At 52.2% G+C, this 25,710-nt stretch overlaps 1 protein-coding gene across 1 annotated transcript; it reads right to left on the bottom strand.

Annotated features, from left to right (window-relative positions):
• Window positions 1-10,482: 10,482 nt before the first annotated feature.
• On the bottom strand, window positions 10,483-21,501 carry LOC143981385 (segment polarity protein dishevelled homolog DVL-2; the record flags this gene model as incomplete). Its single annotated transcript, XM_077479202.1, is given in 11 exon segments — window positions 10,483-12,936; window positions 13,598-13,822; window positions 13,930-14,106; window positions 16,465-16,614; window positions 16,711-16,845; window positions 16,926-16,993; window positions 17,113-17,189; window positions 19,827-19,966; window positions 20,692-20,761; window positions 20,906-20,996; window positions 21,381-21,501. Coding segments are annotated over 11 exon segments (1,742 nt in total), but the record flags the coding sequence as incomplete, so codon positions are not given.
• Window positions 21,502-25,710: the final 4,209 nt, after the last annotated feature.

The following is a 25,710-nucleotide window of genomic DNA, read 5'->3' as shown; positions in this document are numbered from 1 at the left end:
TAGGCAGGGCTTCAGGTGTCGGTGATTCTGAAACAAAGGAAGAAGGGCGGCAATTCTGTGTCCAATTTTTCCAGGGCGGCTCTGTAACATCGCCATCAGGGTCTTCGGGCATCTGATGAGCCCAAACCTTGAGGCCTTGACATCCCCCCCACCCCACCCCACAGCTACAATCACAGGTTGTAAGGAACGTCCCCACAAGAACAAAGAGCCTTTCAATAAGGCCTCTGGATGAAGCATCAGGTCCTCATCCGCTGAAAACTTGAGGGCCTTATTACGATAGGTTACTGCCGGATCCATCTGAGGAATACTCCAAATCATAGTGAACTCACCTGAGGATAGCGGGTACGCCCAGAACAAGGGAGAAACTCCAACCCAACCATGTCCAGATGTTTTTGTTCTAGCAGTGGTCCACCTCATGGTAACAGCGGTATACGGTAGTACCTATCCAGTTTAGCAAGTTGATAACCCCCCTGCAGCGTGTGCTGCCCAATAAAACTGACCAGTTCTGCTGTATAAGAATACCAATATGGCTGCTGCCAGCTGACTGTCCATTCCATAACATGCCTGCCCTTCCGTCACCTGTGTGCCTGGGCAAGTGGAGATGAGGAAAAACACCTGGTATATGCCAGTTGGCAGCAAGAGCCTCCCAGCCCACCCATAAGCTCCACCAGCGCTATACGGTGTTTAGGGCAGCTGGTAGATAAGGTTTTAAAAAAAAAAAAAAAGAAAAACTGCAGTCAAAAGGTAGGTAGGAGCACATAATAACACTAAGGCCCATGGAAAAACAAGGGTCTCTTCTGGGTACCAGCATTGGTAGAACTTCCGCTGGGGCCCTCCCCCCCCAAGAGCCGTTCCAAACATTGCCTGCCACAAGAGCCTTCAGGGACACGACTCCCCTGCTGGGGATCACCACCCTGCCAGTCCCAAAGCATATATACCAGGGATCCTCAAACTACAGCCCTCCAGCTGTTGCAAAACTACACATCCCATGAGGCATTGTAAAACTCTGACATTCAAAGACATGACTAGGCATGATGGGAATTGTAGTTCCTGAACAACTGGAGGGCCATAGTTTGAAGACCCATGATATATACCATTGCACCACAAAGGTCTCAATACTCAAGAGTCCCGTGCTGATGTTAAGGACAGTCTCCATGTTTAGATCCTCTTAGCTGACCACTGTAGGCAACAGATCTGGATAAGCTCATCTCCCAATTCCAGATGGAATCTTGGGGGGGGGGGGCCTGAAAGAAAGAAATAATTATTGTGCAGTAACTTCACAGACTGTCCATCACCTGAGACACGAGCAGAAAAGCCAACACACCGATTAGCTGGGAGACGTTACAGGTGGGGACTTCCTCACACTTTTTTGGCCAGCACAACCCAATCACGATGGATATATACTGACCTGTGATGTTCAATAGAGATGCACATTAGGAGGAGCTCCTCTGGGAGACTCGGTGATGGAAATGGATCTAGATATGGCCAAAAAAATGTTCCTAATGAAGGGAGGCGATGAAAGATCTGGCCGATTCCATGCAGAATTTCAGAGCCTGAATGAAGACATTTGAGCCCTTTAGACCCAGGATAGAACAGGTGCCCCCTTTCTGTTCAGGAACGGAACCCTTCCACCACCAGTAGTGGGGTAATGACCTTGTGCTCCAGAATAGCCAACAAGTGCTGCATAGAGATCTGCTAATCTACCATGAGATGGGCAAGTTGGAATAAAGAGGCAGGAGCTGAAGTCTAGCTTGTAGGCGGCCATTGGACACCACCTCCCAAAGCCAGGCATTCAAGATGTCCAGATATTTCCCCCATTGTAGAAAGTGAAGGAAACTCCTTCATTCAAAAGGAGGATTTATATGTTGAAAGGAATGTAGATTGTCTAGAGGTGGTTAACCCTTCCATTATATCTGGTAAGACGTGACGATCAATCCCCCCCACAGGCCTGGGAGATTAGCCCATTGAGACAATGACGCAAAAACAACAGTCTCTCCGAACAAATCTAATCTTTATTCTTTTGTGTGAATATTTAAAGGGGGCTTTCAGAAAAGTACCGCCCCTTTGAACGCGTCATACAGATTATCCAATCATATACAAGTACAATCTATGACAAAAGTGAAACCAGCAATTTCTCAAAATCATGTGCTTTCCAAGAAACGAAACAAAAGAAGAGAACAGTAACATGAGAAACAAAACTAGATGAGCAAAACTTGAGCATGTCGTCTATTCATGAAGTGGATGTTGGAGAGACACAAAATGGAAACCGAATTTCTTAAAGAATGAAAGCGGTTAAAGCTAAATATCCCTTCATATGTGGGTTTGGGGGACTTGGGAGCTCGTAGTTTTTGGCTGAACTGGGCACCAGGTTTGGGTTTGGAGGTAGCGGCCTAGGAGTAATTAAAGGAACTGTTGTTGGCTTCTAAGGGAGGGTGACCATCCCCAGGGCGAGATCCAGGCCTCTTCTGTTGGGGCACATAAGTAACCCCACCAGTGACCTCTTTAGAGCTTCAAATAAGACACCAGCCCTCAAAGGGCATCTGCAGGAGACACGTTTTTCATGCTTGTTCTACACCCCAACACTTTATCCAAAGAGCTGACTAGCAGGAGACGAGGCAGAAGACATCCAGCAACATCTTTGGGGAAAAAACAATATGGTTTGGATGTGACAACCCGCTACTCTTCAGAGGCAACATTATCCATAAAAGAATTTAAGAGATTCGCCTCAGACGGTAGGCGTCTCAGAAGCAGCGCAGGGAGATTAGACAATTCGGCAGGGGGAAAGGGAAAAAAAAAAAGCTGGTCATCTCTGCAAACTGGCCAATTCAATTCTAAACACTCTGAAATCTTCCAGGGATAGAACAGAAGAGGTGGGTCATGCCTGACGGAGTCAGAGGAAGGCAGAGTCTCCAGCAGAGGACAACACAGTCTAGGCCAGTGATGGAGAACCTCGGCACTCCAGATGTTTTGGAACTACATTTCCCATGATGCTCATGCACTCTGCAGTGTAGTGTAGTTGAGCATCATGGGAAATGTAGTTCCAAAACATCTGGGGTGCCGAGGTTCACCATCCCTGGTCTAGGCTGTCCATGTCAGGCCCTTCATTGGGTGCACTGCAGGCAGCACTGGAACCATTGGTGGATGACAAGCTGGAAGGGAACCCTTACAGCGGGTCTGCTCTCCGTACTTCTGGGACCCGACGTGACACACTGCAAAAGTACAAACAACATTGCTCAAAGTATAAAGCTAGGCCTTGAATACTGGTAGCAGGAGAGGTTTAGGCCCCTCTGCACACTGAATGTCTGTCCGGGAAGTGATCAGGTCCCTGTAGGTGAGCAGCAAAAGACCAAGTATGGGGTAAAACGCAACGCATGCAATGAGACACTAGTGAGAAGATGCTTCCTGGCAGGAAATGTGCACACCTAGAGCAGGCATGACACCACCTAATAGACAAAGTCAGTCCCCCTCAGCACTAACCCTTTCAATGGTAAACCAACAGAAATTGGGAATTATAATGGTGGCCAATGATCCTTTGGTAAGGTAGGTCCTAAAGTGAGTGTTCAGAGAGGTGGCCACACCTGAGGCAATGCTCTGGTCTGGACCGAGAAAGCACCGAGTGGAAAACACAGGTCTATAAAATGGCCTAACTCAGAGCCTGGTGGACACATTCTAGGCAAGTCCTCCAACCCTCCAGCCAGCAGGGTCCAGATACAGCCTCCAACACAATTGCAGAGGAAATGCACTGGACTAGCTCAAACAAGCATCCGTCATCCAAGGACACTGGGAAAATAACTGAGGCATGCTGGAAGTAGAGGGGGTTTACAGGGCATGAACTGTTTGCCAATGTCCAAGGAAGCGACCATTATAGCCTCCGTTTGATCTGCCATGGCGCTGTACATGTGATCAGTTACACCACCAATCATGTGATGGCTTAAAAGTTTGGTGGAGAGTACAAGCAACTGTGACCATCTTCATACACAGCATTCCTCCAATGTAACCGCTTTTGGAAACCATTAACATAATGTAGGCCTGGTTTGGGGGGGGGGGGGTCTAAATTAATTCAATAGGTTTACTTCCACTCCAACCTCCAGCATTCATCTGCTTTGGAAGAAAGGTGCTCTTGCTGCCTCTGGTATCCTTGACGATAACCTCCGGCGTAGACCCAACGAGACGCTGAGCAGAGTTTTCGTAGTCCATCACCTTGGCCAAAATGTTTTTTGCATATGGATTGACAGAAAAAATCCTCCAACAGCCCATCATCAGTGGGAGTAAGGGCTATGGCCATTTGTTTCAAACATTCCTATGATCAAGGGACCAACAGCCATAGTAACCAGATCATATCTGACCCAGGGATCAATGACCATAGTAACCAGATCCCATCTGACCAAAGGATCAACGGCCATAGTAACCAGATCCTACCTGATCATCTGACCCAGGGATCAACGGCCATAGTAAACAGATCTGGCCAAGAGATCAACGGCCATAGTAAACAGATCTGGCCAAGAGATCAACGGCCATAGTAAACAGATCTGGCCAAGAGATCAACGGCCATAGTAAACAGATCTGGCCAAGAGATCAACGGCCATAGTAAACAGATCTGGCCAAGAGATCAACGGCCATAGTAAACAGATCTGGCCAAAGGACCAACGGCCATAGTAACCAGATCATATCTGACCCAGGGATCAATGACCATAGTAACCAGATCCCATCTGACCAAACGGTCAACGGCCATAGTAACCAGATCCTACCTGATCATCTGACCCAGGGATCAACGACATAGTAAACAGATCTGGCCAAGAGATCAACGGCCATAGTAACCAGATCCCATCTGACCAAAGGATCAACGGCCATAGTAACCAGATCCCATCTGACCAAAGGATCAACGGCCATAGTAAACAGATCTGACCAAGAGATCGACCATAGTAACCAGATCCCATCTGACCAAAGGACCAACGGCCATAGTAACCAGATCCTATCTGATCATCTGACCCAGGGATCAACGGCCATAGTAACCAGATCCTATCTGATCATCTGACCCAGGGATCAACGGCCATAGTAACCAGATGCCATCTGACCAAAGGACATAGTAACCAGATCCTATCTGATCATCTGACCCAGGGATCAATGACCATAGTAAACAGATCCCATCTGACCAAAGGAACAACAGCCATAGTAAACAGATCTGACCAAGAGATCGACCATAGTAACCAGATCCCATCTGACCAAAGGACCAACGGCCATAGTAACCAGATCATATCTGACCCAGGGATCAATGACCATAGTAACCAGATCCCATCTGACCAAAGGATCAACGGCCATAGTAAACAGATCTGACCAAGAGATCGACCATAATAACCAGATCCCATCTGACCAAAGGAACAACAGCCATAGTAAACAGATCTGACCAAGAGATCGACCATAATAACCAGATCCCATCTGACCAAAGGATCAACGGCCATAGTAAACAGATCTGACCAAGAGATCGACCATAGTAACCAGATCCCATCTGACCAAAAGGACCAATGGCCATAGTAACCAGATCCTATCTAACCAAAGGATCAACGGCCATAGTAAACAGATCTGACCAAGAGATCGACCATAGTAACCAGATCCCATCTGACCAAAGGACCAACGGCCATAGTAACCAGATCCTATCTGATCATCTGACCCAGGGATCAACGGCCATAGTAACCAGATTCTATCTGATCATCTGACCCAGGGATCAACGGCCATAGTAACCAGATGCCATCTGACCAAAGGACATAGTAACCAGATCCTATCTGATCATCTGACCCAGGGATCAATGGCCATAGTAAACAGATCTGACCAAGAGCTCAATGACCATAGTAACCAGATCCTATCTAACCAAAGGAACAACAGCCATAGTAAACAGATCTGACCAAGAGATCGACCATAGTAACCAGATCCCATCTGACCAAAGGACCAACGGCCATAGTAACCAGATCCTATCTGATCATCTGACCTAGGGATCAACTGCCATAGTAACCAGATCCCATCTGACCAAAGGACCAACGGCCATAGTAACCAGATCATATCTGACCCAGGGATCAATGGCCATAGTAAACAGATCCCATCTGACCAAAGGAACAACAGCCATAGTAAACAGATCTGACCAAGAGATCGACCATAGTAACCAGATGCCATCTGACCAAAGGATCAACGGCCATAATAAACAGATCTGACCAAGAGATCAACGACCATAGTAACCAGATCCCATCTGACCAAAGGACATAGTAACCAGATCCTATCTGATCATCTGACCCAGGGATCAATGGCCATAGTAAACAGATCTGACCAAGAGCTCAATGACCATAGTAACCAGATCCCATCTGACCAAAGGAACAACAGCCATAGTAACCAGATCCCAGCTGACCAAAGGATCAATGGCCATAGTAACAAGATCTGACCAAGGGATCAACGGCCATAGTAACCAGATCATCTGACCAAAGGATCAATGGCCATAGTAACCAGATTCCTTCTGATCATCTGACCCAGGGATCAACAGCCATAGTAACCATATCAGATCTGACCAAAGGATCAACGGCAATAGTAACCAGATCCCCTCTGACCATAGTAACCAGATCTCATCCAATCGTCTCAGGCCAATCATTCAAAGTTGGAGAGAAAAAGGCTACAGCTAGAATAGGGTAAAGAGCGGGACCTGGGATGGAGGACAGAGCTCTGCTCATAGGTGGGGTCCTTGAAGACAGGCGGGTCTTCTACTGTGGGATGGTGGTTGCTTTTTTAAGATGAAACACTTAAATATAATAATAAAAAAAAAGAAACTGGCCTTTTCAATACAAATATCAGTGCTTAAAAAAATAATTAAAAAAGAAGTGGTCTGCTTATGTGGATCTGGAAGTGTCCTCTTCATACAAAGATAAGGGTTTGGGAGAACAAAGGATCTTGCCCAGACATTTCCAAGTGTCCGTAAAGGAAGATTTGGAGGAGCAGCTGCACTCGAAGGGTCTTAGGACCTCTAAAGGACAGCAGCACTTTGAAGTCAGAGGATCAGCCCATTGCTTTGTATGTGGTGCGTATTGAAAATAGTCTCTTTCATGGTAGCGACAGCAAAAGGCTGGGACTCTTTGGAGGCAAGTTCTTCCAGAAGGACCAGAAGGAACTGGCGAGACACGCAAGGACAGGACTGCGCTTTGTCGTCTCCGCATTCCAAGTCAGAAAAACGTTTGTTGCGGTTTGGGCCATGAAATGACTGTGGTAAAGACCTCTGACCGGAGAGGCGCCGGCCACACCCGACATCAATAAGGGCGACTCAGGAGCAAAGGACTAGCTGCAGACATTGGATTCAGAAGCACGTACCCTGCAAGCAGCACAGGAGGAAGCCATGGATGGAGGGTGAGGAGCCAGGGCCACCAGGAAGAGAGACTGTCCCACGGGTTTAGAATCACACATGTTGCAACCACATGGCTATGAAGCAAAGCAGCTTAGTGTGTAAGGCAAGGCCTCAAATACTTTATAACCCAAAAAACTGGTAGGTGAAGGCTCAGGTGGCCGAAGGGGACTTACCTCACTGTAAGTGGACAGCAAAACCTGACAGGAGATCAGAGGTCCACATGGCTCTTTGCAAAGTAGAGGAACATTAGGGAGATGCTTCTTCAGGGCCGAAAGGCAGGCAAGAGCAAGGAGCACGTATGTGACCCAAAAGATGACATCAGTCCTTGGTGTGAACTCCTTCCAAGGTGGGAATTTGAAGGCACCCAGCGATTGGAACACTGATGTAGGCCCCAATGATCAGTATGATTGGCCTACTCACTGAGTCTTCAGAGACAATCAATGAGGCAATCCCAAGGATCTAGAAAGCTCTCCACAGCTAGCTGGTAACCAGAACTGGGTCTAGAGAGTAATATGGAGCCCAGTGCCCGATGGTCAGTTACAGGTTAGCCCTGCCATGTGCTTTCCAGCGGGGCCTGAACCGGATACCCCAAAGTTTGGGGATCACCGCTTGATCTTCTAGACCAGTGATGGTGAACCTCGGCACCCCAGATATTTTGGAACTACATTTCCCATGATGCTCAGCTACACTGCAGAGTACATGAGCATCATGGAAAACCTAGTTCCAACACACCTGGAGTGCCAAGGTTTGCCATCACTGCTCTAGACTCTACAATGGCATTGATGTAGTGAGGAACCCTAATTGTAGTAAATAAAATAAAAAACTTTTTCCACTAGAGCTGAAGAACAGAAGTCCACCCTCCTAGGCCACCAGCAAAAAACTGAGGCCAACTCATGTGCGTCAGTGTCCCAGCCTCCTGATACCCAACCAGGCCGACACAATCATACAATATCCAACAAGGTCTACACAAGAGATGGGCAACAAGGCCTACACAATGATACCAATACCCAAGGGGGCCTTTACAAATCATACACAGAACCGAATCGTACCCAACCAGGCCTTGGCAATCGTACAGACAGCCAACCAGGCCTTGGCAGGACCTGGCAATCGTACAATCGTACAGACAGCCAACCAGGCCTTGGCAGGACCTGGCAATCGTACAGACAGCCAACCAGGCCTTGGCAGGACCTGGCAATCGTACAGACAGCCAACCAGGCCTTGGCAGGACCTGGCAATCGTACAGACAGCCAACCAGGCCCCGGCAATCGTACAGACAGCCAACCAGGCCCCGGCAATCGTACAGACAGCCAACCAGGCCCCGGCAATCGTACAGACAGCCAACCAGGCCCCGGCAATCGTACAGACAGCCAACCAGGCCCCGGCAATCGTACAGACAGCCAACCAGGCCCCGGCAATCGTACAGACAGCCAACCAGGCCCCGGCAATCGTACAGACAGCCAACCAGGCCCCGGCAATCGTACAGACAGCCAACCAGGCCCCGGCAATCGTACAGACAGCCAACCAGGCCCCGGCAATCGTACAGACAGCCAACCAGGCCCCGGCAATCGTACAGACAGCCAACCAGGCCCCGGCAATCGTACAGACAGCCAACCAGGCCCCGGCAATCGTACAGACAGCCAACCAGGCCCCGGCAATCGTACAGACAGCCAACCAGGCCCCGGCAATCGTACAGACAGCCAACCAGGCCTCGGCAATCGTACAGACAGCCAACCAGGCCTCGGCAATCGTACAGACAGCCAACCAGGCCTCGGCAATCGTACAGACAGCCAACCAGGCCTCGGCAATCGTACAGACAGCCAACCAGGCCTCGGCAATCGTACAGACAGCCAACCAGGCCTCGGCAATCGTACAGACAGCCAACCAGGCCTCGGCAATCGTACAGACAGCCAACCAGGCCTCGGCAATCGTACAGACAGCCAACCAGGCCTCGGCAATCGTACAGACAGCCAACCAGGCCTCGGCAATCGTACAGACAGCCAACCAGGCCTCGGCAATCGTACAGACAGCCAACCAGGCCTCGGCAATCGTACAGACAGCCAACCAGGCCTCGGCAATCGTACAGACAGCCAACCAGGCCTCGGCAATCGTACAGACAGCCAACCAGGCCTCGGCAATCGTACAGACAGCCAACCAGGCCTTGGCAATCGTACAGACAACCAACCAGGCCCCGGCAATCGTACAGACAACCAACCAGGCCCCGGCAATCGTACAGACAACCAACCAGGCCCCGGCAATCGTACAGACAGCCAACCAGGCCCCGGCAGGACCTGGCAATCGTACAGACAGCCAACCAGGCCCCGGCAGGACCTGGCAATCGTACAGACAGCCAACCAGGCCCCGGCAGGACCTGGCAATCATACAGACAGCCAACCAGGCCCCGGCAGGACCTGGCAATCGTACAGACAGCCAACCAGGCCCCGGCAGGACCTGGCAATCGTACAGACACCCAACCAGGCCTTGGCAATCGTACGACACCCAACCAGGCCTTGGCAATCGTACGACACCCAACCAGGCCTTGGCAATCGTACGACACCCAACCAGGCCTTGGCAATCGTACGACACCCAACCAGGCCTTGGCAATCGTACGACACCCAACCAGGCCTTGGCAATCGTACGACACCCAACCAGGCCTTGGCAATCGTACAGACAGCCAACCAGGCCCCGGCAATCGTACAGACAGCCAACCAGGCCCCGGCAATCGTACAGACAGCCAACCAGGCCCCGGCAATCGTACAGACAGCCAACCAGGCCTTGGCAATCGTACGACACCCAACCAGGCCTTGGCAATCGTACGACACCCAACCAGGCCTTGGCAATCGTACGACACCCAACCAGGCCTTGGCAATCGTACGACACCCAACCAGGCCTTGGCAATCGTACGACACCCAACCAGGCCTTGGCAATCGTACGACACCCAACCAGGCCTTGGCAATCGTACGACACCCAACCAGGCCTTGGCAATCATACAGACACCCAACCATCATACAGACAGCCAACCAGGCCTTGGCATTCATACGACACCCAACCAGGCCTACACAACTTCTCTCACACACACACACACTTTCAAATGAAGACTCTTCCACCTATTTATAAAATATTTTTTTTTTATTTTTGAGTTTATACACTAAAAAAAAGGTAATAAATACAATAAAAGGCAAGTAAATCGAGGCACTTATTATAACCCTGGGAGTCAAGCTCCGTAATCCTCAGGGTCACACACTCGTCTCTTCCATGGTCACATCATTGGAAGGACGATCAACTTCACAGCCACAGCATTGGATATATGTAAAAAAAAAAAAGTGTCAGTAAAATAGGCAATATAAAGTCGTACAGCTCCCCGACAGGGAAAGGAAGTCTCATCATAAACTTATTCCATCATGATACAAAAGCTCTGAAATGGGCAAAACAAAAAACACTACTAACATGGAGGATGGGGATAAAAATACTTCATAATAACTGCACCTAAGTGGGCGCGAGTACCGTCTGTTCTAGAGTACATACGTGTGCGTGTACATAAGATAAAGCTGCTACAATGAGTGTCGGTCACAGAATAAAAATAAAATAAAAAAATCGGGGAGAAACATCCGGCCGGAGGACAGACCACGGGTGTGCTCACATACCAGGAACCAGCCCCAAACCTAACCCAACCCACCCCTGGCATCCCAAGAGAGCCTCCAAACCTAACCCACCCCTGGCATCCCAGGAGAGCTTCCAAACCTAACCCACCCTTCGACATCTCAAGAGAGCCTTCAAACCTAGCCCAACCCAACCCCAGCATCCCAGGAGAGCCTCCAGACCTAACCCACCCCTGGCATCCCAGGAGAACTTCCAAACCTAACCCACCCTGGCATCTCAGGAGAGCCTTCAAACCTAACCCACCCTGGCATCTCAGGAGAGCCTTCAAACCTAACCCACCCCTGGCATCCCAGGAGAACTTCCAAACCCAACCCACCCCAGCATCCCAGGAGAGCCTCCAGACCTAACCCACCCCTGGCATCCCAGGAGAACTTCCAAACCCAACCCACCCCGGCATCCCAGGAGAGCCTCCAAACCTAACCCACCCCGGCATCCCAGGAGAGCCTCCAGACCTAACCCACCCCTGGCATCCCAGGAGAGCCTTCAAACCTAACACACCCCTGGCATCCCAGGAGAGCCTTCAAACCTAACCCACCCTCGGCATCTCAAGAGAGCCTCCAAACCTAATCCAACCCCAGCATCCCAGGAGAGCCTCCAGACCTAACCCACCCCTGGCATCCCAGGAGAGCCTTCAAACCTAACCCACCCTGGCATCTCAGGAGAGCCTTCAAACCTAACCCACCCTGGCATCTCAGGAGAGCCTTCAAACCTAACCCACCCTGGCACCTCAGGAGAGCCTTCAAACCTAACCCACCCTGGCATCTCAGGAGAGCCTTCAAACCTAACCCACCCTGGCACCTCAGGAGAGCCTTCAAACCTAACCCACCCTGGCACCTCAAGAGAGCCTTCAAACCTAACCCACCCTGGCACCTCAGGAGAGCCTTCAAACCTAACCCACCCTGGCATCTCAGGAGAGCCTCCAGACCTAACCCATCCCCAGCATCTCAGGAGAGCCTTCAAACCTAACCCACCCCTGGCATCTCAGGAGAGCCTTCAAACCTAACCCATCCCCGGCATCTCAGGAGAGCCTCCAGACCTAACCCACCCCCGGCATCTCAGGAGAGCCTCCAGACCCAACCCATCCCCAGCATCTCAGGAGAGCCTTCAAACCTAACCCACCCCCGGCATCTCAGGAGAGCCTCCAGACCTAACCCATCCCCAGCATCTCAGGAGAGTTTCCAGCTTTACCTATGGAGTGCCTGGATATCTGCTAGGAGGGAGGAGCTTCTCATGGGGACAGCCTCCTAGTAGGCCAGAGATTGACCTGGGGGCTCAGTAATTGGTCAGTCATTGTAGGCCGTACAATAATGGCAATGTAGGGAGTACGCACCATTCTAAATCCAACCACCTCAGATCTAGATGGGTGGCACCTTAATACTATGGAGAGAGGAACGGGCTCAGTATCCGAGGATGTCGTCACATCACATCCACAAAGAATTCACTGGGGTTGCCCATGGCCATGTGAAATGATTGGCGGCTGGCAGTCAGCTCGGGAGGAACTGAGGCAAGGTCACGGACGAGGGGAGGAGCACCAGGGGGGACGGATGAGGAAGGAGGACAAGACGAGGGTGGAGGAAGAGGAGGTGACGGCATCATCATGAGCATCATGGGGTTATAGGAGAGGGGGACACCTGGAGCCGGGTAAGAATGGATTGACTGTGGGTGATGAGGGTGGTGAGGAGGATGGTGATGAGGGTGGTGAGGAGGGTGGTGGGGAGGCTGAGACCGCACAGAACGTTCGCTGGGTGGACCCGTCTCTGCTCCACCCCTCCTCACGCTGCTACGTGTGGAGTATTCAGACTCGCTGCCAGATCCCGATTTAGAGTCTCCACCACCTCCAGATCGCTCTTCTTTCTGCACCCCACGGCCTCCGTCACTACGAGTAGATCCACTGCTCCGACTCCCTGGAAAAAAAGGAAACCAAAATCAGCCGACCAGAAACACACAGAAGCCCCAGTGTCCCCCAAAAAGGCCATTCCACCCCTCCCCCACAGTCCTTCCTAAAGAGGCAACTAGAGCACCCCCCAACCTCAAAGTCTCCTCCAGAAGGGCAGTGAGAACCTTTCCAAAAATGCAGCCAAAGTCCTCCCAGAACCTTCTGGGGTCTCTTCTAAATAAGTTTCCATATTCACCCCCAAAGTCTCTTTCCAACAAAGGGCAGTCAGAGTGCCCCCCAAAAGTCTCAAAACAGCATCCAACCCTCCCACAGTCCTAAAGAGGCAACTAGAGCACCCCCCAACCCCAAAGTCTCTCCTAAAACAGCATACTCGTTCCTCCAGAGTCTCTTAAAACAGCTTCCTGGAACCCCCCCCACTTCTGAAAAGGCAGCCAGATCACTTGTGCTCCCGAGTCTATCCACAAAAAATAAAAAATTCCTCAACAGCCCCCCCCCCCCCCCCCAAAACTGTTCTAATAGGGAACTCCTAGTGCACCCCCCAAAGTCTATCCTAAAGACTCCTGGAGCCCATCATGGAGTGTCTCTTCTGAAAGGACAGATGGAAGGAGGGATTCAGGGAACGAAGGACCTGGCTGTAGGTTCGGAGTGGACGGCGCCCCGGCACTCACCTTCGCTGTGTTGGCTCCCGGCACTGCCCATGCCGTAGCTGTAGGAGGAGAGCTCGTGGTAGGCCGGAGGTTGTGTGCTGTATGGATGAGGAGCCGGATACTGATAGGAGAAGGTGGGAAGAAGAGGCCAAGGCGACGCTCCGGGGAGAGGAAGAGGAGCCAGAGTATCCTGATCAGAGGCACCGCTAGATCCATCATTATCATTCAGCGATAGATTAGCCATGTCTGGAAAATATTAGATTGGTTAGCCGTGTATGTGTGTGGGGGAAGAGAGCCCAATGAGGATGCCGAGAGGGAACCCCTTATGGATGGACCCCCAATCAGATACTTACAGTTCTCACAGCCAGAGAGGTCCCCGAAGATGTAGTAACATTGCTCCGAGAAGGTGATCTTGTTCACCGTGTGCCGGATGAACCCCGCTTTCAGCAAATTACTGGCAAATTTACGAGCCTCCCGCCGGTCCTGGAAGCCCTCAACATGGTGATACAGCCAATCCACCACATCGGAGCCTGAAAGAGGAGAGGAGATGAGAACCAGACCGCGGACCTTCCTTCACCCCCATCCCACCCCACCAGTCCTTCCTCCCACCTAGGTACAAACGTGTATGACCTGCCCCTCCACCCTCATTACAGCCATAAGTAGTTCCTCACCTCTCATTACACACCACAACATGGAGAACGGGCTACAGGACTTCCACGGGGGAGGGGCTACATTATGACAAAAGATGACCCCAAACTACCTGGGAAAGCCACAGAGCTCGAAAGTGGCAACACCGGCAATATCCACAGTGTCTCGTTACCCAACCCCCCCCCCCAATACTCCCCTTCGCATCTCTAATCTGCAGGTTCCGGGGTGCCCCCAACTCTAGTGCAGATCCCAACTTCTCAGAGCGCCTTCACCCCCAGCCCACCAATCTACAGGTTCTGGGGTGCCCCCAACTCCAGTGCAGATCCCAACTTCTCAGAGCCCATCCACCCCCAGCCCACCAATCTACAGGTTCTGGGGTGCCCCCAACTCTAGTACAGATCCCAACTTCGCTGAACCCCTCCACCCCCAGCCCACCCATCTACAGGTTCTGGGGTGCCCCCAACTCCAGTGCAGATCCCAACTTCTCAGAACCCCTCCACCCCCAGCCCACCAATCTACAGGTTCTGGGGTGCCCCCAACTCTAGTACAGATCCCAACTTCGCTGAACCCCTCCACCCCCAGCCCACCCATCTACAGGTTCTGGGGTGCCCCCAAGCCCAGTGCAGATCCCAACTTCTCAGAGCCCCTTCACCCCTAGCCCACCAATCTACAGGTTCTGGGGTGCCCCCAACACTAGTGCAGATCCCAACTTCTCATAGCCCCTCCACCCCCAGCCCACCAATCTACAGGTTCTGGGGTGCCCCCAACCCCAGTGCAGATCCAAACTTCTCAGAACCCCTTCACCCCAGCCCACCAATCTACATGTTCTGGGGTGCCCCCAACTCTAGTGCAGATCACAACCCCTCAGAGCACCTCCCCCCCCACCAATTGGTAGGTTCTGCAGGTGCCCCCAACCCCAGTGCAGATCCCAACTTCTCAGAACCCCTCCACCCCCAGCCCACCAATCTACAGGTTCTGGGGTGCCCCCAACTCTAGTACAGATCCCAACTTCGCTGAACCCCTCCACCCCCAGCCCACCCATCTACAGGTTCTGGGGTGCCCCCAACTCCAGTGCAGATCCCAACTTCTCAGAACCCCTCCACCCCCAGCCCACCAATCTACAGGTTCTGGGGTGCCCCCAACTCCAGTGCAGATCCCAACTTCTCAGAACCCCTCCACCCCCAGCCCACCAATCTACAGGTTCTGGGGTGCCCCCAACTCTAGTACAGATCCCAACTTCGCTGAACCCCTCCACCCCCAGCCCACCCATCTACAGGTTCTGGGGTGCCCCCAAGCCCAGTGCAGATCCCAACTTCTCAGAGCCCCTTCACCCCTAGCCCACCAATCTACAGGTTCTGGGGTGCCCCCAACACTAGTGCAGATCCCAACTTCTCATAGCCCCTCCACCCCCAGCCCACCAATCTACAGGTTCTGGGGTGCCCCCAACCCCAGTGCAGATCCAAACTTCTCAGAACCCCTTCACCCCAGCCCACCAATCTACATGTTCTGGGGTGCCCCCAACTCTAGTGCAGATCACAACCCCTCAGAGCACCTCCCCCCCCACCAATTGGTAGGTTCTGCAGGTGCCCCCAACCCCAGTGCACATCTCAACTTCTGAGAGCTTCTCTTAAAATCATCTTTCCATCAATTACCCCACCGCTCCAATCTGCAGGTTCTGGGGGTGCCCCCAACCCAAGACCGATACCAACTTCTCAGAGCTTCCCCTACACCCCCCCCCCTAATAATAAATCTCCCTAATCTGCAGGTTCTGGGGTACTTCCAATCATGGCTCCCAGCACCTCCAACCCCCCCCATCCAATCACCTTCACCTCTTTCTATAGTCTCCTTCAGTCTATAAATTGAAGCCAGTTGTCTCCAAACTGCAGCCCTTGGAGGCGTTATTCCTGTCACTGACCCAATGGGGAAGAATTCCCCCCACTGACACCAATGATAGGGGCACTATTCCCCCCCACTGACACCAATGATAGGGGCACTATTCCCCCCACTGACACCAACGATAGGGGCACTATTCCCCCCCACTGACACCAATGATAGGGGCACTATTCCCCCCCACTGACACCAATGATAGGGGCACTATTCCCCCCCACTGACACCAACGATAGGGGCACTATTCCCCCCCACTGACACCAACGATAGGGGCACTATTCCCCCCACTGACACCAACGATGGGGCACAGAGGAGGAGGAGGAGGAGGAGGAGGACACACAGGAGAATCTCACCCAGGAAGGCATTGGGAATGGTAATCTTCAGCCACATTCGGTCTCTGACTTCGAGGCCAGACTCTGGAGAAGCCATGGCCCTGACTACAGATGCCAGATCTGTGTGTATGGAGAGACTGAAGAGGGACACCGGTGGGAGGGCGTGAGACACTAGATATATAAAAGAGGGAAGAAGAGTGAGCACACACCATGTAGATCACAAATGAGCCCGGACCCTCCCGGACGAGCCCCCAACCCGTGACTTACACTCGGTCTCGGTCACGGAGGTGCTGGAAGTCATGCTGCTCATGGAAGCACTGCCGGGATACACCGGGAAGGAGCCGCTCATCGCTGCCGAGTGCGACACCCAGGCAGCCGGATCAATAGGTTGGATGGGCTCATCTACACAAAACACAAATCATCATTAATAGCAGAACAGAAGTGTGAGAAACACCCGATGGGACACAAGTCGGGACACCTACTGCGGGGGAGAGTGAAGTAACCTTGGGGCGAGGGATCCCAGCATTTCGCCACAGTCAGAATGATCGGCCTGGAAGAGAAGCAGAGAGGAGGAATGACATACTGGACACCATGAACTCCTATGAGGAGGACCTGAGGGGTGCCAGGGACACTTATCACCTTGCAGCCTCCCAGTCAGCACCAACTTACCCCGGTTTATGGACGATGTCTCTGAGGACCCGAACCGCATCATCATTACTCATATTCTCAAAGTTTATATCATTCACCTGCAAGACAACAAGCAGAAATCTCCTAGTAAGAGCACAGCAAGAAAAAAAAAATAGGGACAAGGAGGCAGAGGTGCCGCCCGCCCCCCCCCCCCCCCCCGGGACAAGGAGGCAGAGGTGCCGCCCGCCCCCCCCCCCCCCCCGGGACAAGGAGGCAGAGGTGCCGCCCGCCCGCCCCCCCCCCCCCCCCCCGGGACAAGGAGGCAGAGGTGCCGCCCGCCCCCCCCCCCCCCGGGACAAGGAGGCAGAGGTGAGACGCAGCAATGTTACATGACACAATTTCCAGACGCTTGTGTGATATGTATGGGAGGTTTAGTAGGCGGTGATCTATGGTTCCATCCGGTAATAGATGGATAAGGCTGGGTAAGCAGATTGGGGGAAGTCAGTAGAGGTGGGGTGAGGATCTATGGCGATGATCCGGTAATAGAGGGATAAGGCTGGGTAAGCAGATTGGGGGAAGTCAGTAGAGGTGGGGTGAGGATCTATGGCGATGATCCGGTAATAGAGGGATAAGGCTGGGTAATCAGATTGGGGGAAGTCAGTAGAGGTGGGGTGAGGATCTATGGCGATGATCCGGTAATAGAGGGATAAGGCTGGGTAAGCAGATTGGGGGAAGTCAGTAGAGGTGGGGTGAGGATCTATGGCGATGATCCGGTAATAGAGGGATAAGGCTGGGTAAGCAGATTGGGGGAAGTCAGTAGAGGTGGGGTGAGGATCTATGGCGATGATCCGGTAATAGAGGGATAAGGCTGGGTAAGCAGATTGGGGGAAGTCAGTAGAGGTGGGGTGAGGATCTATGGCGATGATCCGGTAATAGAGGGATAAGGCTGGGTAAGCAGATTGGGGGAAGTCAGTAGAGGTGGGGTGAGGATCTATGGCGATGATCCGGTAATAGAGGGATAAGGCTGGGGGAAGTCAGTAGAGGTGGGGTGAGGATCTATGGCGATGATCCGGTAATAGAGGGATAAGGCTGGGTAAGCAGATTGGTGAACTCAGTAGAGGAGGGATGAGGATCTATGGTGAGGATCTATGGCGATGGTCCGGTAATAGAGGGATAAGGCTGGGTAAGCAGATTGGGGGAAGTCAGTAGAGGTTGGGTGAGGATCTATGGCGATGATCCGGTAATAGAGGGATAAGGCTGGGTAAGCAGATTGGGGGAAGTCAGTAGAGGTTGGGTGAGGATCTATGGCGATGATCATAGAGTATACTGGTGTGTGTCTATGGGGAAAGGGTCCCTCTCCCATATAGATCAGACACAACCATTGGTGGAGTCCATTACATACCTTCCCCGAGGGGCATCATATCCCCCACTGCTATCTGAACTGGCTGTAGGTTTAGGGGGGGGAAGACAACCAGGATGGGAGATACCCCCCCTCCCCCCTATTGGGATTAATGACTGAATACCGGATCAGCTGAGAAGCCTGTGGAGATTCACCAACGGATGGGACATGAGGGGAGCTCACAGATCAATAACACTGTAAAGAAAACTAATAGGCCGGAAGAGGAAGAACTCTGTGTGCAAAAATGTGAAGACCGAATACATAGGGGGCCCCATCAAGGAGAAAAGAGAAGAAGTAGTGCAGTGCTGAATAGCAGAAAATGGCCTGGTCATCAAGGGGGGGGGAACCCTCCTGGAGGGCAAGTCACACAAATCACATTCTAACAATTCTATACTCGCCATTTTTTATTTGTCACTTCTTTTCCTAAAGAAGGTGGAGTTACCCTTTAACCCGCTTCCATCCAGACCAGCCACTGGCAGCCTGGCTCCCCTGCGTGAAATCACGTTGCTGTAGATGGGGTTCCGGATGGCACGGCGTGTGTTCCCCGCTGCACGCGCTCGTGGCTGACAGTCGCGATGACCGCCAGGCAACAAGCGATTGTGACCAGGAGACACGGAACAGACGCTTCTCTGTGCCTTCCTTACCCCTAGGAAACACAATCTGGAATTTTTAATGGCACTGATCGCTGTATTAATGCCAATGGTTCCAAAAATGTGTTGAAAGTGACCGCCATAAATGTCACGGTCGCAAAAAAAAAAAAAAAAGATTAATAATAATAAATATATATTTTACAAAATGGATAGATTTATGACATTTTTATTATTTTTTTTACTAGTAATGGCGATCTGAGATAGATAGAGAGATATAGATATATATATATATATATATGTCTCTCTCTCAGATCGCCATTACTAGTAAAAAAAGAAAAAAAAAAAAAAAAAAAAAAAGTCATAAATCTATCCCCTATTTTGTAGACGCTGGGGGAGGGGGGGTGGAATATTTTTATATATATTTTGGGGGATATTATAGCAAAAAGTAAAAAATAATAAAAATTGTGTTTATTTCCAAAATCGACGCTCTTTTTGTTTATAGCGCAAAAAATAAAAACCTCGGAGGTGATCAAATACAACCAAATGAAATCTCTATTTGTGGGGAAAAAAGGAGGTCAATTTTGTTTGGGTGCAACGTCGCACGACCGCGCAATTGTCAGTTAAAGTGATGCAGTGCCGCATCGCAAAACGTGCTCTGGTCAGGAAGGGGGGGGGGGGGGTAAATTCTGCCGATTGAAGAAGCAAATATCTGCAGCACCCTCTGTCATGGATGGGATTTTGGGGGAATAGAGAGGCGGCGCACTGACCTGCAGTAACATGTCTCCAGGCTCTATCCTCCCATCTGCAGCCACCGCTCCTCCCTTCATGATAGAACCGATGTAGATCCCTCCATCACCTCGCTCATTACTCTGACCAACAATAGAGATCCCCAGAAAGTTGTACTTCTCTGCAAAGAGTAGAATAAATAATGAGAGAGAGAGAGAGAGAGAGAGAGAGAGAATAAGAATCACTGCCATCATAATGTAGTGCGCCCCCTGGTGATCACATTGGAAAGCAGCTTTTCCCAAAACAGTCCATCCTCGGGAGGAGGAGGAGAGGAAGAGAGGAGGAGGAGAGGAGAGGAAGAGAGGAGGAGGAGAGGAGAAAGAGGAAGAAGAGGAAGAGGAAGAGGAGGAAGAGGAGGAAGAGGAGGAGGAAGAGGAGGAGGAAGAGGAGGAGGAAGAGGAGGAGGAAGAGGAGGAGGAAGAGGAGGAGGAAGAGGAGGGAGGAAGAGGAGGGAGGAAGAGGAGGGAGGAAGAGGAGGGAGGAAGAGGAGGGAGGAAGGAGGAAGGAGGAAGGAGGAAGGAGGGAGAGGAAAGGGAGAGGGAGAGGAAGAGGAAGAGGAAGAGGAGGACAGGAAGAGGAGGAAGAGGAAGAGAGGAAGAGGAGGAGAGGAAGAGGAGGGAGAGGACAGGAAGAGGAGGGAGAGGACAGGAAGAGGAGGGAGAGGACAGGAAGAGGAGGGAGAAGACAGGAAGAGGAGGGAGAGGACAGGAAGAGGAAGAGGAAGAGGAAGAGGAAGAGGAGGAGGAGGAGGAGGAGAGGACAGGAAGAGGAAGAGGAGGAGGAGGAGGGAGAGGAGGAGGGAGAGGACAGGAAGAGGAAGAGGAAGAGGAAGAGGAGGAGGCTCACCCATATTCAGTGTCACTGTAATGATATTTAGGGACATGGTGGAGTCAGTCACACTGCTGAACGATGAAGTCTGAAAAACAACAAAAACACCAGTCACATGTCTGCCACCCCATCCCCCAGATGAGTGCCCCCCCCCCCCCCCCAGGAGAACAGACTGACCCCCCCCCCCCCCCCCCCGTATAAGGAGGACAGGCCCGGTAGTCAGTGTACTTACCCTCTCTAGGCGGGGCGGTCTCTGCTTGCGGCGGCGGCGGTGGCGTTTCAGTAAGCGGGATGCACTGCTTTGCTCTGTGGAGCTGCTGAACCTGTCGGTGTGATAGAGACATGTAATGCACTCTGCTGTACAGGAATACCGGAGGCCGGCCAGTGTGGTGCAGAGATGGAGATAGAAAAGAGGAGGAGTTGTGTGTACAATGAAAGGATGGAGACGGATGAGTACGGGGGGGGGGGGGCGGGGCGGGGTGCGGGGGTCCGTAGACAGGACGGGGGTCTGGCAATGAAGAGAACACATACCCTACACATGCATATTAGTGGCTCCAGAGACAGCAGAGCTGTGGGAGGAAAGAAAGAGAAGAGTGAAGGGAAGACGGGTCATCTAACATACAACTAATTAGTATTACAGACTCCGCCTACTAGAGTCACGTGACGCGGTCAGCCGGATAGGGCGGGTGAGTGGGCGGGGACCGTACCTGCTCATGGTGTCATCTTCCTCGGAGTCACAGATACTGGTCTCTATCTCACTGGTGAGGAGGGTGGAGGACGACTCATAACCAGACAGGTGGCGATCGCTCCTCCCATTCAGGACGCGGCCTGTCAGAAAGAGGAGGAGGAGTCTAGATTTATAGGGTGGAACTGAGGCATGATGGGAAATAAAGAAAAGCACGTACATACACATCTCCCCCCCCAGTGGGGGAGATACCAATCCTCTCCCCTGCAGATGGTATACGTTTTGCCCACTTACATAGAAATGAAGGGTCTATCATTGTTATCAGAGGGGTATTTTATATGATGGGGACGGATATCAACCAAAAATCCAGAAAACACACAATACAAATGTTATAAATGGAGTTCAGTGAGTAAAAATAGGATTTTTATATCCGCTTACCTGTAAAATCCTTTTTCCTGGAGTACATCTGGGGACACAGAGCCATAGTAATTACTATGTGGGTTATATAGACACCTTCAGGTGATGGACACTGGCACACTCCCTACATAACCCCTCCCACTACTGGGAGTACCTCAGGTTTGTAGCCAATCAATACACGTGTAGAGGGGGCGGGAGCCCTGTGTCCCGTGATGTACTCCAAGAAAAGGATTTTTACAGGTAAGCCTATATAAAAATCCTATTTTCTTTATCGTACATCAGGGGACACAGAGCAGCCATAGTAATTACTGTGTGGGATGTCCATGAGCAATGCTGAGGGGTAGGGTGCCATCAGACCTGAGGACCTATACGGCTGCCTGCAGCACACGGCGCCCAAAGGCGATATCCTCACGTCTTCTCACATCCACCTGATAGAATCTGGTGAATGTATGGACTGAAGACCAAGTTGTGGCCTTACAGATCTGAGCCATGGAGGCCTGGTGATGCACCGCCCAAGGAGCACCAATAGCCCTGGTGGAGTGCGCCGTGAAAAGGTGGAATCTTCCTCTTCAAACCATAAGCTTGAACAATTACTTGCCGAATCCACTTAGCAATAGTAGATTTCAACGCTGCCTGTCCTTTCCTAGGACCTTCAAGCAACACAAACAAAACATGTTTTCCCAATCTGAGCAGTCACCTCTAAAATAGGTTGTGACTGCTCTCACCACATTCAAAGAGTGTAGTGACTTTTCTTCCATAGAACAGGGATCTGGAAAAAAAGGAAGGCTGAACAATATCCTGGTTTAGATGAAAACTGAAACCACCTTCAGTAGAAAGTTAGGCCGCGTACACACGCGCGGACTGTTCGCCCAACCTTGTTCGGCAAACAGTTTGTCAAACAGTCCGCTCAAAATTTGCATGAGCGGACTTGCCCACACACGAGCGGACTGTTTGACGAACAAGGTTGGGCAAACAGTTCGCTCAACTTTTGAAATGAACGGACTCGCCCACGTAAGGAGGAGGCAAATCCGCCCATTTCGAGCGCGTGTACAGGTAGACGGGGCCCGCGAAGGAAACGTCGCGGGCTCCGCCGCCTGGAATGGGCTTAAAGGGGAACCCCAACGCCGAAAAAAATCGGCGTGGGGTCCCCCCCAAGTCCACACCAGACCCTTGTCCGAGCACGCTACCCGGCCGGCCAGGAAAGGGGGGCGAGCGAGCGCGCCCCCCCTCCTGAGCCGTACCAGGCCGCGTGCCCTCAACATGGGGGGGTGCCTTGGGGAAGGGGGGGCCGCGCGGCCCCCCCACCCCAAAGCACCTTGTCCCCATGTTGATGAGGACAAGGGCCTCTTCCCGACAACCCTGGCCGTTGGTTGTCGGGGTCTGCGGGCGGGGGGCTTATCGGAATCCGGGAGCCCCCTTTAAGAAGGGGGCCCCCGGATACCGGCCCCCCACCCTATGTGAATGTGTATGGGGTACAATGTACCCCTACCCATTCACCTGTGAAATAAAGTACAATAAAACACACAACACAGAGAAAAAGTATTTTATTGCACAGCCGGGGGTCTTCCGTCTTCGGGGGTCTTCTCGCCGGACTCCTCCGCTATGTGTGTGTAGCTCTTTTGCCAGCGGAGGAGTCCGGCTTTCTTCCTCCCCGCCGCCGGCCTCTTCTCCCGACTTCGGGGGTCTTGTCCCCCTCTTCGGTTCTTCTGCCGGGCCACCGCGCCTGGTCCGGTGGCCCGGTCTTCTGTCGCCGTCTTCCGTTCTTCTGTCGCCGCCTTCGGTTCTTCTGCCGGGCCACCGCGCCTTCTTGTAGCTCTTTTACAGGCGGTGGCCCGGTCTGCTGTCGCCGCTGTCGCCTTCCGTTCTTCTTCTTGTTCTTCTTGTTCTTCTCCAGGAGATGTTGACACGTCGCTCCCTCCGGCCGGAATGCCAGAGCCGCCCTGCGCTGTGACTTATATAGTGACAATGGGGCGGGGTCACATGGTATATGTCACATGGGTTGGTCACATGGTGACCCCGCCCCCTTACGATGTCATAGTCCCCATGTGACATCAACCCATGTGACCAACCCATGTGACATATACCATGTGACCCCGCCCCATTGTCACTATATAAGTCACAGCGCAGGGCGGCTCTGGCATTCCGGCCGGAGGGAGCGACGTGTCAACATCTCCTGGAGAAGAACAAGAAGAACAAGAAGAAGAACGGAAGGCGACAGCGGCGACAGCGGCGACAGAAGACCGGGCCACCGCCTGTAAAAGAGCTACAAGAAGGCGCGGTGGCCCGGCAGAAGAACCGAAGGCGGCGACAGAAGAACGGAAGACGGCGACAGAAGACCGGGCCACCGGACCAGGCGCGGTGGCCCGGCAGAAGAACCGAAGAGGGGGACAAGACCCCCGAAGTCGGGAGAAGAGGCCGGCGGCGGGGAGGAAGAAAGCCGGACTCCTCCGCTGGCAAAAGAGCTACACACACATAGCGGAGGAGTCCGGCGAGAAGACCCCCGAAGACGGAAGACCCCCGGCTGTGCAATAAAATACTTTTTCTCTGTGTTGTGTGTTTTATTGTACTTTATTTCACAGGTGAATGGGTAGGGGTACATTGTACCCCATACTCATTCACATAGGGTGGGGGGCCGGTATCCGGGGGCCCCCTTCTTAAAGGGGGCTCCCGGATTCCGATAAGCCCCCCGCCCGCAGACCCCGACAACCAACGGCCAGGGTTGTCGGGAAGAGGCCCTTGTCCTCATCAACATGGGGACAAGGTGCTTTGGGGTGGGGGGGCCGCGCGGCCCCCCCTTCCCCAAGGCACCCCCCCATGTTGAGGGCACGCGGCCTGGTACGGCTCAGGAGGGGGGGCGCGCTCGCTCGCCCCCCTTTCCTGGCCGGCCGGGTAGCGTGCTCGGACAAGGGTCTGGTGTGGACTTGGGGGTGACCCCCACGCCGATTTTTTTCGGCGTTGGGGTTCCCCTTTAAGCCCATTCCAGGCGGCGGAGCCCGCGACGTTTCCTTCGCGGGCCCCGCCTACCTGTACACGCGCTCGAAATGGGCGGACTTTCCGAGCGGGAACAGTCCGCTCATTTCGAAAGTACAGCGGACAAGCCCACACACGGGCGGACTGTTCGCTCAAACACAGTTTCAGCGGACAGTTTTTCGGAATTTCCGAAAGACCTTGTCCGTCCAACTGTCCGCTGAAACTGTCCGCTGAAAGCCCACACACGAGCGGACTGTTCGCCCAAACACTGTTCAGCGGACAAGGTTGGGCGAACAGTCCGCCCGTGTGTACGCGGCCTTAGGATGAGGACACAATACCACTCTATCCTTGTGAACGATTAAATATGGCTCTTTATAAGAAAAAGCAGCCAATTCTGATACCCCTCTTGTAGAAAATATGGCCACCAGAAAAACTAGCTTCGTTGTCAAAAGGACCAAGAGAATATGTCGCATCGGCTCAAAGGGCTGTTTCTGTAAAAGCGACAGAACTAAATTCAAGTCCCAAGGGTTCAGGGGTGACCTAACCGGTGGATTAATCCACGTTACCCCCTGAATAAAGCTACGAAACCAGAGAATGCGAAGCAAGTGGTCGCTGAAATAATACCGATAAGGCCGAGACCTGGCCTTTGATAATACTCAAGGCCAACTTCATCTCTAATCCCATTTACAGAAAGTCAAGGATTCTACTTAATACTTTCTAGGATGCCAACCCCTGGATTCACACCAAGAGACGTATACTTTCCAGACTCCATAATACAGCCTCTCTCAACCTTTTCAACACAGAGGAACCCTTGAAATAGTTCTCTGGTCTCGGGGGAACCCTCTGCTAAAAATTAGAGCTCTACAACTCCTGATACATTAGTGTGATGGTCAGTGGGAAGAATGGTCCTTACACGTGTGGTCATTGGGAAGAATATTCCCTTGGTCCCTTGCGACATATTCCCT

Source organism: Lithobates pipiens, unplaced genomic scaffold (genome assembly GCF_037356315.1).
Source record: "Lithobates pipiens isolate NorthernLeopardFrog02 unplaced genomic scaffold, aLitPip1_a1.2 Scaffold_143, whole genome shotgun sequence".
In the NCBI taxonomy this organism is placed as follows: Eukaryota; Metazoa; Chordata; class Amphibia; order Anura; family Ranidae; genus Lithobates; species Lithobates pipiens.
This window is presented reverse-complemented; position numbering and strand designations above follow the sequence as displayed.